Source organism: Carya illinoinensis, chromosome 1 (genome assembly GCF_018687715.1).
Source record: "Carya illinoinensis cultivar Pawnee chromosome 1, C.illinoinensisPawnee_v1, whole genome shotgun sequence".
Taxonomy (NCBI): domain Eukaryota; kingdom Viridiplantae; phylum Streptophyta; class Magnoliopsida; order Fagales; family Juglandaceae; genus Carya; species Carya illinoinensis.
The window spans coordinates 42323094-42336001 of NC_056752.1; the positions used below are offsets into that span (position 1 = coordinate 42323094).

Here is a 12908-nt window from a genome sequence, read left to right on the forward strand (position 1 = left end):
TCATTTCCATTGCAAATAAGAGAGGAGATTGTCAACATGGTTCCATCAATTAGGTCATGATGTAAGTTCCTAATTTGTACGTAAATTTATCAATAAATCTTGATCCGGTAAAGCAAAAATAGAAAATTAGTAAATATTTGTTAATTTTTTTACATACTCTCTTATAAAAGCTGCATGCAACTGAGTCACTGACTCATCACTGAGTGACTAAGGGCATGCACACATGACAAACCGACACATACACGCAATTAGCAAACCCTATTATTTTCGAATTTTGTCGTGTTCGACTGACCCCTTCAATCATTCATAGAACAATTTTAACGTGTCGAAATTATTGATGTTTGTTCTATCAAAAGTTGTTTCCAATCGAAAGCACTGTTTGATTACCTCGTTGCTACCTGAAATGAATGATCAAGGTGGATGTTCACGACGTGACATGACCACCTGCAACCCTCATCGATTCAACAAGTGTTTTTTTAAGAGAAATGTTTGTACGCCCTTTTCATTTGTTCCAACAAAGGGATAGCTAGTCACCATTTTTTTTTATTTATTTAATAATTAAAAAAGTGATTTTAAATATTTTGATATATATTTTTTATTTTTTAAAAATATTAAAAAAATATGAAAAAAGTAAATATAGTCAAATTGAGCAATGCTACTCAAGCAACATAATAACATCACTCATTTTTTAAATATTCATTCTTTTTATAGATCAAAATCGATCGTATTTGGTAGCATTTAAAAGGGTTATCTGAACTTGCACACTCTAAAAATGTTAACAATATAGCTGTTCTCTCCAAACTCTCTCCCTTCTCTCTAAACTCTCCCAAATTGCAGATCCGACAAAAGGGGGTGGGAGGTTTGGCTCCCCCAACTCTTTCTTTCCTTCCCCCTCCATTCTCCTCTAACCATTCTCTTTCTGCGTAGTATTTTTTGGTTTTGTTTTTGTGTTTTTTAGGCAAATAAGGAAGGATTGCAGATTGGGTCTTTCCAGCTGCCGACCTTCAACATGCGCCCCATCTGGATGCTGCTCAGCCACGGATCTTCAAGACCATCGAACACAACACCAATTAGAGTGGAGCATAGGCCCACGAGCCACCGAGGAGCCTTCTGCCGATGCAACACTTTGCTTTTTTGGGACCTCCGACTTCGGGACTTCAAAGATAGACTGTTGGCTTTCCTCCAAGAGTGGTGTGTGTCTTACAAATACCACAGTCGCCGTTCTTGTGTTATGTTCCTCTTCTTTTGTAATGTTTCTTGTTCTTTATCTTCATGTTTGACCCGAGTAAGGTGATGAGTTGTTAGATCAGACGTAATCTAGGGCAAGAGTTGGTCAAGAGGGGCTGGCAATGCTATGGCCAATGGTCGTACGACTGGCCTACGCAGTGGAGGTTGCTATCCATGAGCAAGCTGGGTGCTCGTGCCGTCTAAGCTCTTGACGCCGATGCTTGTGGTGGACATGCTGTCTAGGCTTATGACGGTGCTTGTGGTTATGTTGTTTTTGTTGTGTTTTATAGTGTAATTTTTTGCCGTTTAGTTATTAGTATAGAAGAATTAGGCTATTGGACTTCCTGTTCATAGCAGCAGTGTCTCGTACTTCACCTCGGAGGATGGTGGAGGCTATTTAGTTCTGTTTATACAGAACACTTTTTTTGTTAAGAGAGAGTTATTTATAAGTTAAAACAATGTCTGTCATTATGTGTACAAGGTTGCCGTAGAGCAGATGTGTAATTTGATTTATAGTCTGGATTTTTCTGTATTAATAAGTTACAGTTATAACTTTAGTTTATTAATAAAATGAAGTCTAAAAAAAAATTACCCAAATGTCCATATATTGGAGGGCTTTTTTTATTTTTATTTTAAAAAAATATAAATACGGTACCCTAATTAATGTTATTGATAAACTTCATTTCTGGTGAAGAAAAACCTTTTAGAAAGAGATTAGGGGTTAAAAAAAAAAAAAACAATCTCAAAATAGGCTCTTATGAAAAATATTATTAAAAAACACCAACCATAAAATACAATATAGTACTACTTAATGCTAAAAATATTACAAATTAATGTCAAAAGCTAGGAATACTATTATACTTGCACAATTCAAAGCAAAAAGGCCAATCATATGTTTGGAGAGCTCCCAAAAAAAAAAAAAGAATAAAAAAAGAACTTACCGTGCGGTTGAGTTCCAAGTAGCAAGATTGTCTGCTATTCTCTCTAGATTTTGCCTCCTAGTCCGAATGATGGAAGGGGAGATCATGTGAAGATAAACAAGGACAAAAACATTAGAAGAGGACGTAATAATACGGGGTTTTAGGAGGGAATTAAGATTTATATTGATCTTGTGGATGACAGCAAACGCATGGGTCCACGAGCCCTCAAAGCCCGCTTTATTACTAGCTAAATGGGAATTTCCTTGCGTTTTAAGTTTTAACTTTAAGGCTGTCGTCTTCTCATTAATTTTGTGAATAGCTTTTGTATAACATTGGGACATATTGATGGGGACGAGCATCAGAGTTACTTTTGGTGTTATGCAGTGCGTGTGGAGCAATAATAATTCCATTTTAATTGTTTGTCTCATAACGAAAGAAAGGCAAGGCAACCCACGTACGTATATATGCTAACTCTTGATCTTTTCTTAGGACAGAAGTATATGTTATGGCAGTACGTAGATCAGCTCTATATACGCTAAATAATTATCAGTAGTTGGAAGTTAAAAAGCGTTTTCATATAATAATAATAATAAAAAAAAACATTCACGCAAATTAATAACATTAATATTAAATTCTCAATCGTCTCTCTCTGTGTCTCTCTACATGTACAAAACATGCCAATTAACATGCTTCAAACCTCAATACACCGATATCGGTGCCCTCACTTTCGAACGATAAACGACCAATAACATTACTTGCGCCATGGATTGCAATCCTTACAATTCGGATGATTACGTCACTTTGACCGAAGACTTTTATCGGCTCCATTTCTAAGTTGCGGAGGATAAAGACGTCTTAAAATGAGAAGTGATAGTCATATAGAGATTTTAAAAAAGGTAAACTGTATTTTATGTGATTTATTAAATTTGTACTTATTAAGATGAGATGAGATGAGATAAAAGTTTTGTGAAAACAAACAAGGCCAAGTGTAATAAAAATAGAAATATCAATCGGTTCATTTCTAAGCTGGTCATGTTGAGATGAAAGGAGATAAAATAAAAAAAGATAATATCATCTCATCTCATCTCATTTGATCAACATTCAAACATTACTCAAATATAAATGATTTTCAATTTCAAATTTTCAAATTTTTCATTTAATCATTTTTTAATTATTATAACTTTTCTCAACTTTCAAATAAAACGAAAAAAAATAACTTTTTCAAATATCAAGACAAAAATTATATTATAACAATATTTTAACTTTACAATATTTTATTAAACTTTTTCTCTCTTATTTTTCAAAATCTCATAAACATCTTAATTCAAATTATTTCACTACTATTATTCACAAATTATTTCACTATATTTTTTTAAGAAGAAGACAGTACCTCAATTTTATTGATAACCCTTACTTTTAACGAGAAAAACCATAATTACAACCAAATACCTGGGGGGTTAACATATAAAAGACCAAAACCTAGGCATAAAAAATATTAAAATAATTCCGAGAAAAAATTACAAGGCCAAAACAAGAACAATAAATAATAAAAACCAAAACACACCTACAAAAAAGAACACACTAACAAGTAAGATAAACATAATTAAAACAAAGAATAACTTACGTACCAATGGAACACTATCATTCATAAATTTTTCATTTTATTTAATCTCAACTTTCAAATGAGGCCTAAGTGTGTATAGAATCATATACTTACCAAAGATATTACCTAATATTTACCTTCAAGAAAAACAAAAAGAAAAGAATTAAAAAATGTCAGGAAGTTATATGGCCAGCAAAATCAATTCCAAACAAAGAAGAAAGTACCGAACCAATTGCATGCTTTGCAAATCAAACGAGTATAAAGTTAGAAACAAAAGCATCCCGATCGACAAAAAAGAATTGAAAACCAGTCGATCGAAGAGGAGGGTGGTGAATTAAATTATGTCAAAGCAACATGTTTTTCGGTTTAGGATCATAAAGTTCCCATATGCATGGAAGGTCCAAAGTCCAAGCAATGGATCTCTTTCAGAACAAGCTGCTGCTGATCACATGAAAGGTCTTTCAGGGCATAAGAAACTAGCGTTTGGCCCTTTTCTAAATTCTTGTAGCACACATATGCCCAAGTACGAGAAAATTGAGAAGATTTTGCTCACCGAAAGATCGATGTTATTTTATTACCATTTCCTGATCAAGAACAGTAGTCATGTCATTACCACTTTCTGTGTTATCTTTCGGTTGCCTCTATCTCTCTGATTATCCAACCACCCCCCCACCACCCCTTGCTATCTGAACTTCGGCTCCAACTAAATTCTCTTTGCTTAAATTTGTTGTACACAAGGGATCAGAAATATTCTGTGTTGCCTTTTCATACTACCAACTTCTGCTTTAATGGCCTTATATATGTCGAATAGGAATGTGGAATATATATATCTCATCTCTCACTTTTGAAAGAGTTGAGCAAAAGTCATCTGCCACTTAATTAATTCTCTTAAGAGTAAGAAAGTTTTAAGGTCCATTTCAAAATTTAAAGACCCGTGTGATTCTCTTACATATATTACTAAAATATTAAATATATAATTTTCAAGAGTAATGTTATATATAGTTTTAAGATATAAAAATTTTGCATAATCTCTTCGAACAAAATAAGGTCAACTATTAAAAAATAAATTTTACCATGCAATCACAAATTTATTTATTTAAAAAAAAAAAAATGGGCGAGACTTCACGTGTAGGAATGCAAATATCAGTACATCACTTTTCAAAATTAATTTCACTTTTGAGAACTTCTAGCTTTGCAACGAAGAAATTCTCGATTAATGCAATGTATATATCATGCTTATCATGCATATGTAATCCCACTAATTAATGTAATTTTACTTACACGATACCTTTCCATTAGATTTACAGACATAACCCGACCTTCCTGAATGTTAATTTGTCGTATGTTTAGAAAACACAAGTTGCTTTATATGCTCTTTTCAATTAATAGGTGGGGCCAGCTTGATGTATACAAGTACTACAACACTTACCATATACATAATTAGTTGGTAGATGCAAAATCAATAAAACTTATACTAATGATTAAATATCTTCTAATATTTTAATTTTAAGTTATATTTTATTTGTCAAATTGTAAGCCCCTATTTATACAAAAACTGCTATATTTTTCTTAAATTATGATCATTTAACCATCACATGCATTGAGAATTTGAAAGAGAATTAAAAAAAAAATGAGATGCGTGATTTCTCTGTCGTTGACGCAGATATTTTATCCATACATATTAAACTAAATGACTAGGAAATTTAACCCCAATAAACGACATGCAATATGCATGGCCCCCACCCTTATCTAATAAACTTACTGTAACAATTTCAAATTTTTGGACAATTCATGTGCAATAGGAATTAATATTTAAGAATAGATCTCCTTTCAAACAAATTTGAAATGATTGAAATTTTGTTATTTGGAATTCTCTTATATATATATATATATGTAGAAATGTTTTAGTCGAAGAATTTTATAAAAATAAATTTATAAATTGAATAATATAGTATAATACAATACATTAAATTTTAAAATTATTTTTATTATATAATAAATTTAATTTATTATATAAATCTATATCAATTTATAAATTTATTTTATAAAATCTCTTTATGATTTTATGACCGAACTTTCTACTATTAATAAATGGTCATCTAACAAACTCAAAAGGCAATTGTGTGAATCACACACACACCTATAAAAAAAAATATTATTCCGAGCTATATTTTATTTCTTCGTATAAAACAAAGTAAAGGATAAAAGGTCTCTCTCTCTCCCATTTTTTTGAGGTTTCCAGTGTGGAATCAGGTCCTTTAATTATTCAATAATAAAGATAAAGATTTGGAATTCCTTTTATGACCCCACGCTACAGTTGGCATCATCAATTTTTATAGAACTGTATAACCAGAGCTACAATTTCAGGAAGGAATACGGAAGGAAGCTTCTTTTTACAAGTCAGGACTCAAGAACTACAGAGAGAGAGAGAGAGAGAGAGAGAGGGGAATAATATTACAAGAACTGGAAAAACCAGAGCATGCAGTGCTGAAGCTTTACCTAGTTCCTAGCCAAATCTTTCTCAAGATTTTGTCTATATATAGATATAGTCCACTCCTTTTCTAGATCACATTAAGCTTCCGATTCAAGTCTCAAGCTCTCGGTCCTTTTTTGTTAATCTTAAGCAACTGACTTAATGGCAATCTGTTCCAGCTCGGAGATCATAAAGCAAATAATAGAGAAGTTTTGTGGGAAGAATAAAAAGAAGCAAGGTCCCCAGGTAGTTGAGAGCAAGAAAATCAAAGCTACAGTTGTGTTAATGAAGAAAAACGTGTTGGACTTCAATGATATCAAAGCTTCATTGCTTGATCGGATTCACGAGTTGTTTGGCAAGGGCGTCTCTCTGCAGCTCATCAGTTCCATTCATCCCGACCCAGGTCACTCCTCTCTCTCTCTCTCCAAATTGTCTTTTTTGGGTTACTGAGTGTATTTATCAAGCTTCGTCTATGGAGGAAGGCAAAAGCACTTTTAAATCAAACCTTCAGGCATCAGATGCCTTCTTCTCCAAGTATCCTTCCTCATCCACTTGTTTCTGGCTAAACCATCAGCTTTAAGATAAAGAAAGTGTGGGTTTTATTATTATATAAAACAAAATATCAACATCAAAACCAAGTTTACTTGGAAGCATTAATTTTAAGTTCTTGGACTATAGTCTCATGTTATATTAATACGTCTAATTTGATGAAACTATTAGGTAGACTCTAATCATATATATGTATCAACTGTAATGCTGAGAAATTTCAATCTGGCTGCCTTTTGAACAACTTTCTAGCATTGTTTCTGAGTAATTAAGGTGCAACGATAGAGATGGAAAGAGCTAATTAGGATCTAACATTTCTTGTTGGGTAATTGTTTAGCGAATGGATTAAAAGGGAAGCATGGCAAGGCGGCCTACTTGGAGAAATGGATCACAACAATTACTCCATTAACAGCAGGAGAAACTGCATTCACTGTCACGTTTGACTGGGACGAGTCGATGGGTGTTCCTGGGGCTTTAGTCGTCAAAAACCACCACCACAGCCAGTTTTACCTTAAGACGATCACCTTGGAAGATGTTCGTGGGCACGGTCGTGTACATTTCGTCTGCAATTCTTGGGTTTACCCTGCACATCGTTACAAATACCACCGCGTGTTCTTCTCAAACAAGGTACGTAATTTTTGAGTTTGGATTTATCGTTAAAATAAAAAGGGTGAAAGACAGTGACTTTGTCCCAACCTGGGCGACCGAGGATTATCTAGAGGCAGGTCTTAGACGCTGTAATTAGGGTAATTTTGAAAGTGGCCGTCATGATATTATGGGTGTTTCTAGACAACATCATAACTTTTTTCGGGTTGGTGTCATCAGATTTGGCCCATCTGTGAGGTCTGTTCTCCAGGGATTGTTCCTTTTAGCCCCAATTATTGAAAGCTTACTGCTCATCATCCACCTTTGCCGAAAGGTCGACCAAATAAGAGTAATGCTATGCATAATCTCAAATAGACAAATTTTATATAAATCTTTTGTGAAAAAGTATATTTCATTTTTATACAAAGACTTCTATGGAGCTTGTTTATGAGGCTTGTACAAATAATTTCTAGACCGAATAAATATATAAATGAAATTTCGGATTTTTGTTTTTCTCTAAGAGGACGTATATCAAATGAAAATGCAGTAACAAAAACTATTTTAACTTTTTGCTAGACCTACCTTCCATGTCAAACACCTGAGCTGTTAAGGAAGTACAGGGAAGAGGAGCTAGTAAATCTGCGAGGAAATGGATCAGGGGAGCTCAAGGAGTGGGACAGAGTTTATGACTATGCTTACTATAATGATTTGGGAAGTCCAGACAAAGGTCCAGACTATGTACGCCCTGTTCTTGGTGGATCAAAGGATTATCCCTATCCCAGAAGAGGAAGAACTGGTCGAAAACCAACAAAAACTGGTTAGAATTTTAAATGTAGTCAATTTTCAAGTGTTAAAAACTGCTATGAAATATCAAAATTGGCGATTGCTCATTAATGCTTTCAGAGTTTCATGACACAAAGCATATTATGATTGATCATGGTTATTTGGAGTCGGTAACGATGATCTGTTTCTCATCGTAACAGATCCCAATTATGAGAGCAGATTGCCACTTCTAAGCCTTGACATTTATGTTCCAAGAGATGAGCGGTTTGGCCATGTGAAATTCTCAGATTTTCTAGCCTATGCTCTCAAGTCCCTTGTTCAGATATTGCTCCCAGAGCTTAAATCTCTATGTGACAAAACCATTAACGAGTTTGACACCTTTGAAGATGTACTTAATCTCTATGAGGGGGGTGTCAAGCTGCCGAATGGACCTACATTGAGTAAAATAAGGGAGCGCATTCCTTGGGAGCTGTTGAGGGAACTCGTACGTAATGACGGTGAGCGATTCCTCAAATTCCCAATTCCCGACGTGATCAAAGGTATGCGTAAAGTTCCTCTGTGTTTCTCTTTGCATTTAATACTTCAAAATCATAGACACTTCATTGTTTCTTGACTTTTCCAGTATAATACTATAAATTACTAAGTTTTTATGGTATAATTGCAGAGGACAGGTCTGCTTGGAGGACCGATGAAGAGTTTGGACGAGAAATGCTCGCTGGAGTGAACCCTGTTATCATCAGCCGCCTCCGGGTAAAATAAGACACTGACTAGCTATCAAAGATAATGAATAATTTCAAATGCCTTTTCTTTCTTTCCTTTTTTCGGCTTCAGCATACTGAAATGCCTGTCCACAGGAATTTCCCCCAACCAGCGAGCTGGACCCTAAAATGTTTGGGAATCAGACCAGTACAATACGAGAAGAAGACATAGAGAAGAACCTCAATGGGCTCACTGTAGATCAAGTATTCATCATGCTTTGCATATTTCCTGACTATCTACATATCAAACCAATATGACAACTAATTTTCTATTCTCTTGTTACAGGCAATAAAAAATAACAGGCTGTTTATATTAGATCATCATGATGCATTGATGCCATTCCTGGCGAAAATAAACTCAACGACCACAAAGACCTATGCCACGAGAACCCTCCTTTTTCTTCAAGATGATGGGACCTTGAAGCCACTGGCAATTGAGTTAAGCTTGCCACATTCCCAAGGGGAGAATCACGGTGCAGTTAGCAAAGTTTTCACTCCTGCAGAAGAAGGTGTTGAAGGTACTGTGTGGCAGCTCGCCAAAGCCTACGCTGCTGTAAATGATTCTGGCTACCATCAGCTTATTAGCCACTGGTACGATGCGTGAGAATAATACTGAATGGTAGCAGAAAGTAGAAGATTTGGTTCTAACCTAAAATACTACCAAACTGCTTCTGATTATATTTTTTTTCAGGTTGAACACCCATGCCATCATAGAGCCTTTCGTGATTGCGACAAACAGACAGCTGAGTGTGCTTCACCCGATTCACAAGATTTTGCAACCCCATTTCCGAGACACAATGAACATAAATGCCTTGGCTCGGCAGATCCTCATCAATGCTGGTGGCGTGGTTGAGAGGACAGTCTTCCCGGCTAAATACGCCATGGAAATGTCCGCTGTTTTATATAAGGACTGGGTGTTCACTGAACAGGCATTACCTGCTGATCTGCTCAAGAGGTCAGCATGCTTTGTTATTAAATAATAATTTCAATAGTTTTGAATCTTGATCTCTATTCTTTTAACAGAAATAATTTGGATCCACTTTTTGCTTCTCTTTAGAGGAATCGCAATTCCAGACTCAAGCTACCCACATGGCCTGAGACTTCTTATAGAGGATTATCCCTACGCTGTTGATGGGCTGGAGATCTGGTCGGCAATCGAGAATTGGGTGAGTGAATATTGCTCTTTCTACTACCCGACAGATGAAATGGTCCAAGAAGATTCTGAACTCCAATCATGGTGGATGGAGATCCGTAATGAGGGCCACGGTGACAAGAAAGATGAGCCATGGTGGCCTGAGATTCAGACACGAGCGGAGCTTGTCCACTCCTGCACCATAATTATATGGGTGGCTTCGGCCCTCCATGCTGCTGTCAATTTTGGGCAATACCCTTATGCTGGCTACCTCCCCAATCGCCCAACGGTAAGCCGCCGCTTCATGCCTGAGCCAGGCACACCTGAGTATACTGAGCTTCAGTCAAACCCTGACGTAGCCTACCTGAAAACAATAACAGCCCAGTTCCAAACCCTCCTGGGTGTATCACTGATAGAAATTCTGTCCCGGCATTCATCTGATGAGATTTATCTTGGGCAGAGAGATACTCCTGAGTGGACTTCGGATGCCGAACCACTGGCAGCATTAGAGAGTTTTCGAAACAAGCTGATGGAAATCGAAAACAGGATTATAGAAATGAACAATGACAGTAGATGGAAGAATAGGGTTGGGCCAGTCAAGGTACCTTACACCTTGCTCTATCCTAATACCTCAGATTACTCTAGAGAAGGCGGCCTCACTGGCAAGGGAATTCCCAACAGCATCTCAATCTAGAAATCTTTGGGTTTGAAAGTGAAAATGGCTATTTTTGAAGCATTTACTTTCTAGGAAGTTGTGTCAAAGTGAAAGATTGTCTGAAATGTTTCTGTATGCTCAATTCTCTCTCTCTCTCTCTCTCTCTCTCTCTCCTCTCTTCATCTAGCATTAATGTAGTCAAGTAGTTGTGCATTGTGTTACCAATGTCGTGATTGTATTGTGTGGAATATATGGGCAGATTTGCGAAATTATCCCCAAATGTTTATATTTTGAACCGTATAATTGTCGAAATTCATATGGGTAAAGTGCTCCAATGGTTATGCAGAATCAATCAAAAGTTTGGACACCATACTGACATAGGACCGTAGTACCCAAGAGACCATTTCATATAATAGAGATGCCTACTAGAAATGAGGATTGTCGAAGATATTGCTCACCGAAGATCCATGTTATTTTACCATTTTTTTTAGGGTAGTGATATCTTAGTACTTCCCACTGCTTCTTTACTATCCAAGCTTGTGTGCATTTATTTCTTTTTATCTTCTTCCTTTTGTTCAGCTCAACTCAATTCAAAATTTGACCTAAAATGCCTATTAGAAACTTTTCTCAATTCGAGATTTAAATTTAAGCTTTAGCAACACGCCGCACATTTTTTCCTTGCACCCAAAACAGCCCGCCTTAGCTAAGTGCGAACTCCCCTCCCCACTGATGGCGAGCCACTATAAATGGTGTCCTCTACTCTCGCACACGAACTCTCTCTCTCTAAAGCCCCCTTTGAGTCGCTCTCCTCTTTCAGTGGCCCGAGTGATCATCGCCTATAGTACCAGAATCTATAGAGGACCAAAATTAGTAATCAAGATTGTCTATCTAGGCACGGCCTGGGGAAAAGTTTTCCACGCCACATTACTAGTGAAAAAGAAGCATTGGGTAAAACTTTAGTCCTCCATATATCTTTATGATTTAAAGAGGTCTTGTTGGGCTCTTTTAATTGCATTAATGATCAAAGTCAAAAACTTTGTTTGTAATCCATGATTATGTCAGTCAAAATGAGTATTTTTCATCTCGAAGTCTTGCTTTCTACATGCAAGTTTCACCCACTGAGCCTACAAGAACAAACTTAAAAAGATAAAACCAGTTCCTATCGAAACATTACTAGTGGAATGCCATTCACACTCTTTTCGACCAATACTGATAACCCGTTCCAAAAATCCCTCAAAGAGATAAACAAATAACAAGTCAACATTACACTACAGAAAGCACTAAAGAAATTGTGCCGAAATTGGGTCTGCGATTAAGAGGAAGAGAGGTGCAAAAATGAAAGTCTGAGATTGTGATTTTGAATTTCAAAAGGAAAAAAATGAAAGACTTTTTGAGAGTGGAATGACTGTTAGAAGCTGAATCAAATTTCCAACAAAACAGAACAGATGGCAGAGGGGCGCATAAGGGAGAAGCAGAGCATAAAGGAAAAAAATAGTCATGTAGGCTTGTGTAGTAAAAATGTACTGGGAAGTAGTAAGGTATCATTACCTTATTTTAATCAATCAATTAAAAGCAGTCATATCATTGCCACTTTCTGTGATACTACTAGACTTTTGATTGCATTTGATTACGCGAGGCCTAGCCTCCCCCTTTGCTTGCGCTGAAAGGCCGAAAGCCTGAAACTAAATTCTCTTACTTTTGCATGAATGGCCTTATGTCAAATAAGAATGTGGAACCTCTCACTTTTAACGGAGCTAATTTAAGACAGAGTGGGGAAGGAGCCCCCCTTAGATTGACTACAAAGAGAGAGGATGTATTCGAGTTTTTAGAGAGTTCATACTGCACACTTTTCATTTATTACTTAATTGCCTATGCAAAGTAGTATGAAATATTACACAAGGGTTAAAAAAAAAAAAAGATCTCGGTTTTCTTCGTATTAGAACATAAAGCACTCATTAATTGACATTTCATATCTTTTGCCAAGTTCTTCTCGAGTCACATTCACATTTATAGGACATATGATGCATAATACTCCCCAACTCTCTAGCTAGTTATATACGAGGCGTGACATTTCACCAACTTGTATTTCTCATCAATCCATGCACATGACACATGTCGCCGGCTCAATATGAACCCGAGAGACACTTATCAACCGGAATGGCTAGCCTTGTTACAAGGGATCATGTCTCAATATTGCTGCATGCTTGAGACTTTTGGTCGAGAGCG

The 12908-nt window shown here is 36.2% G+C and overlaps 1 protein-coding gene across 1 annotated transcript; it reads left to right on the plus strand.

Moving 5' to 3' along the window:
- The first annotated feature begins 6122 nt into the window (after nucleotides 1-6122).
- LOC122275176 (probable linoleate 9S-lipoxygenase 5) lies at nucleotides 6123-10947 on the plus strand. Its single transcript, XM_043084151.1, has 9 exons — nucleotides 6123-6626; nucleotides 7107-7396; nucleotides 7931-8171; nucleotides 8338-8676; nucleotides 8802-8887; nucleotides 8992-9099; nucleotides 9182-9486; nucleotides 9587-9850; nucleotides 9953-10947. The coding sequence occupies exons 1-9, from the start codon at nucleotides 6386-6388 to the stop codon at nucleotides 10719-10721; spliced, it is 2643 nt and encodes an 880-aa protein (XP_042940085.1). The 5' UTR covers nucleotides 6123-6385; the 3' UTR covers nucleotides 10722-10947.
- The last annotated feature ends 1961 nt before the right edge of the window (nucleotides 10948-12908 follow it).

Excerpts from the sequence above, each read along its gene's own strand:
- LOC122275176 (XM_043084151.1), top strand. The coding sequence starts at position 6,386 with ATGGCAATCTGTTCCAGCTCGGAGATCATAAAGCAAATAATAGAGAAG. Across the intron at positions 8,888-8,991 it reads TTATCATCAGCCGCCTCCGG|GAATTTCCCCCAACCAGCGA; the intron begins GTAAAATAAGAC and ends GCCTGTCCACAG. Across the intron at positions 9,851-9,952 it reads CCTGCTGATCTGCTCAAGAG|AGGAATCGCAATTCCAGACT; the intron begins GTCAGCATGCTT and ends GCTTCTCTTTAG.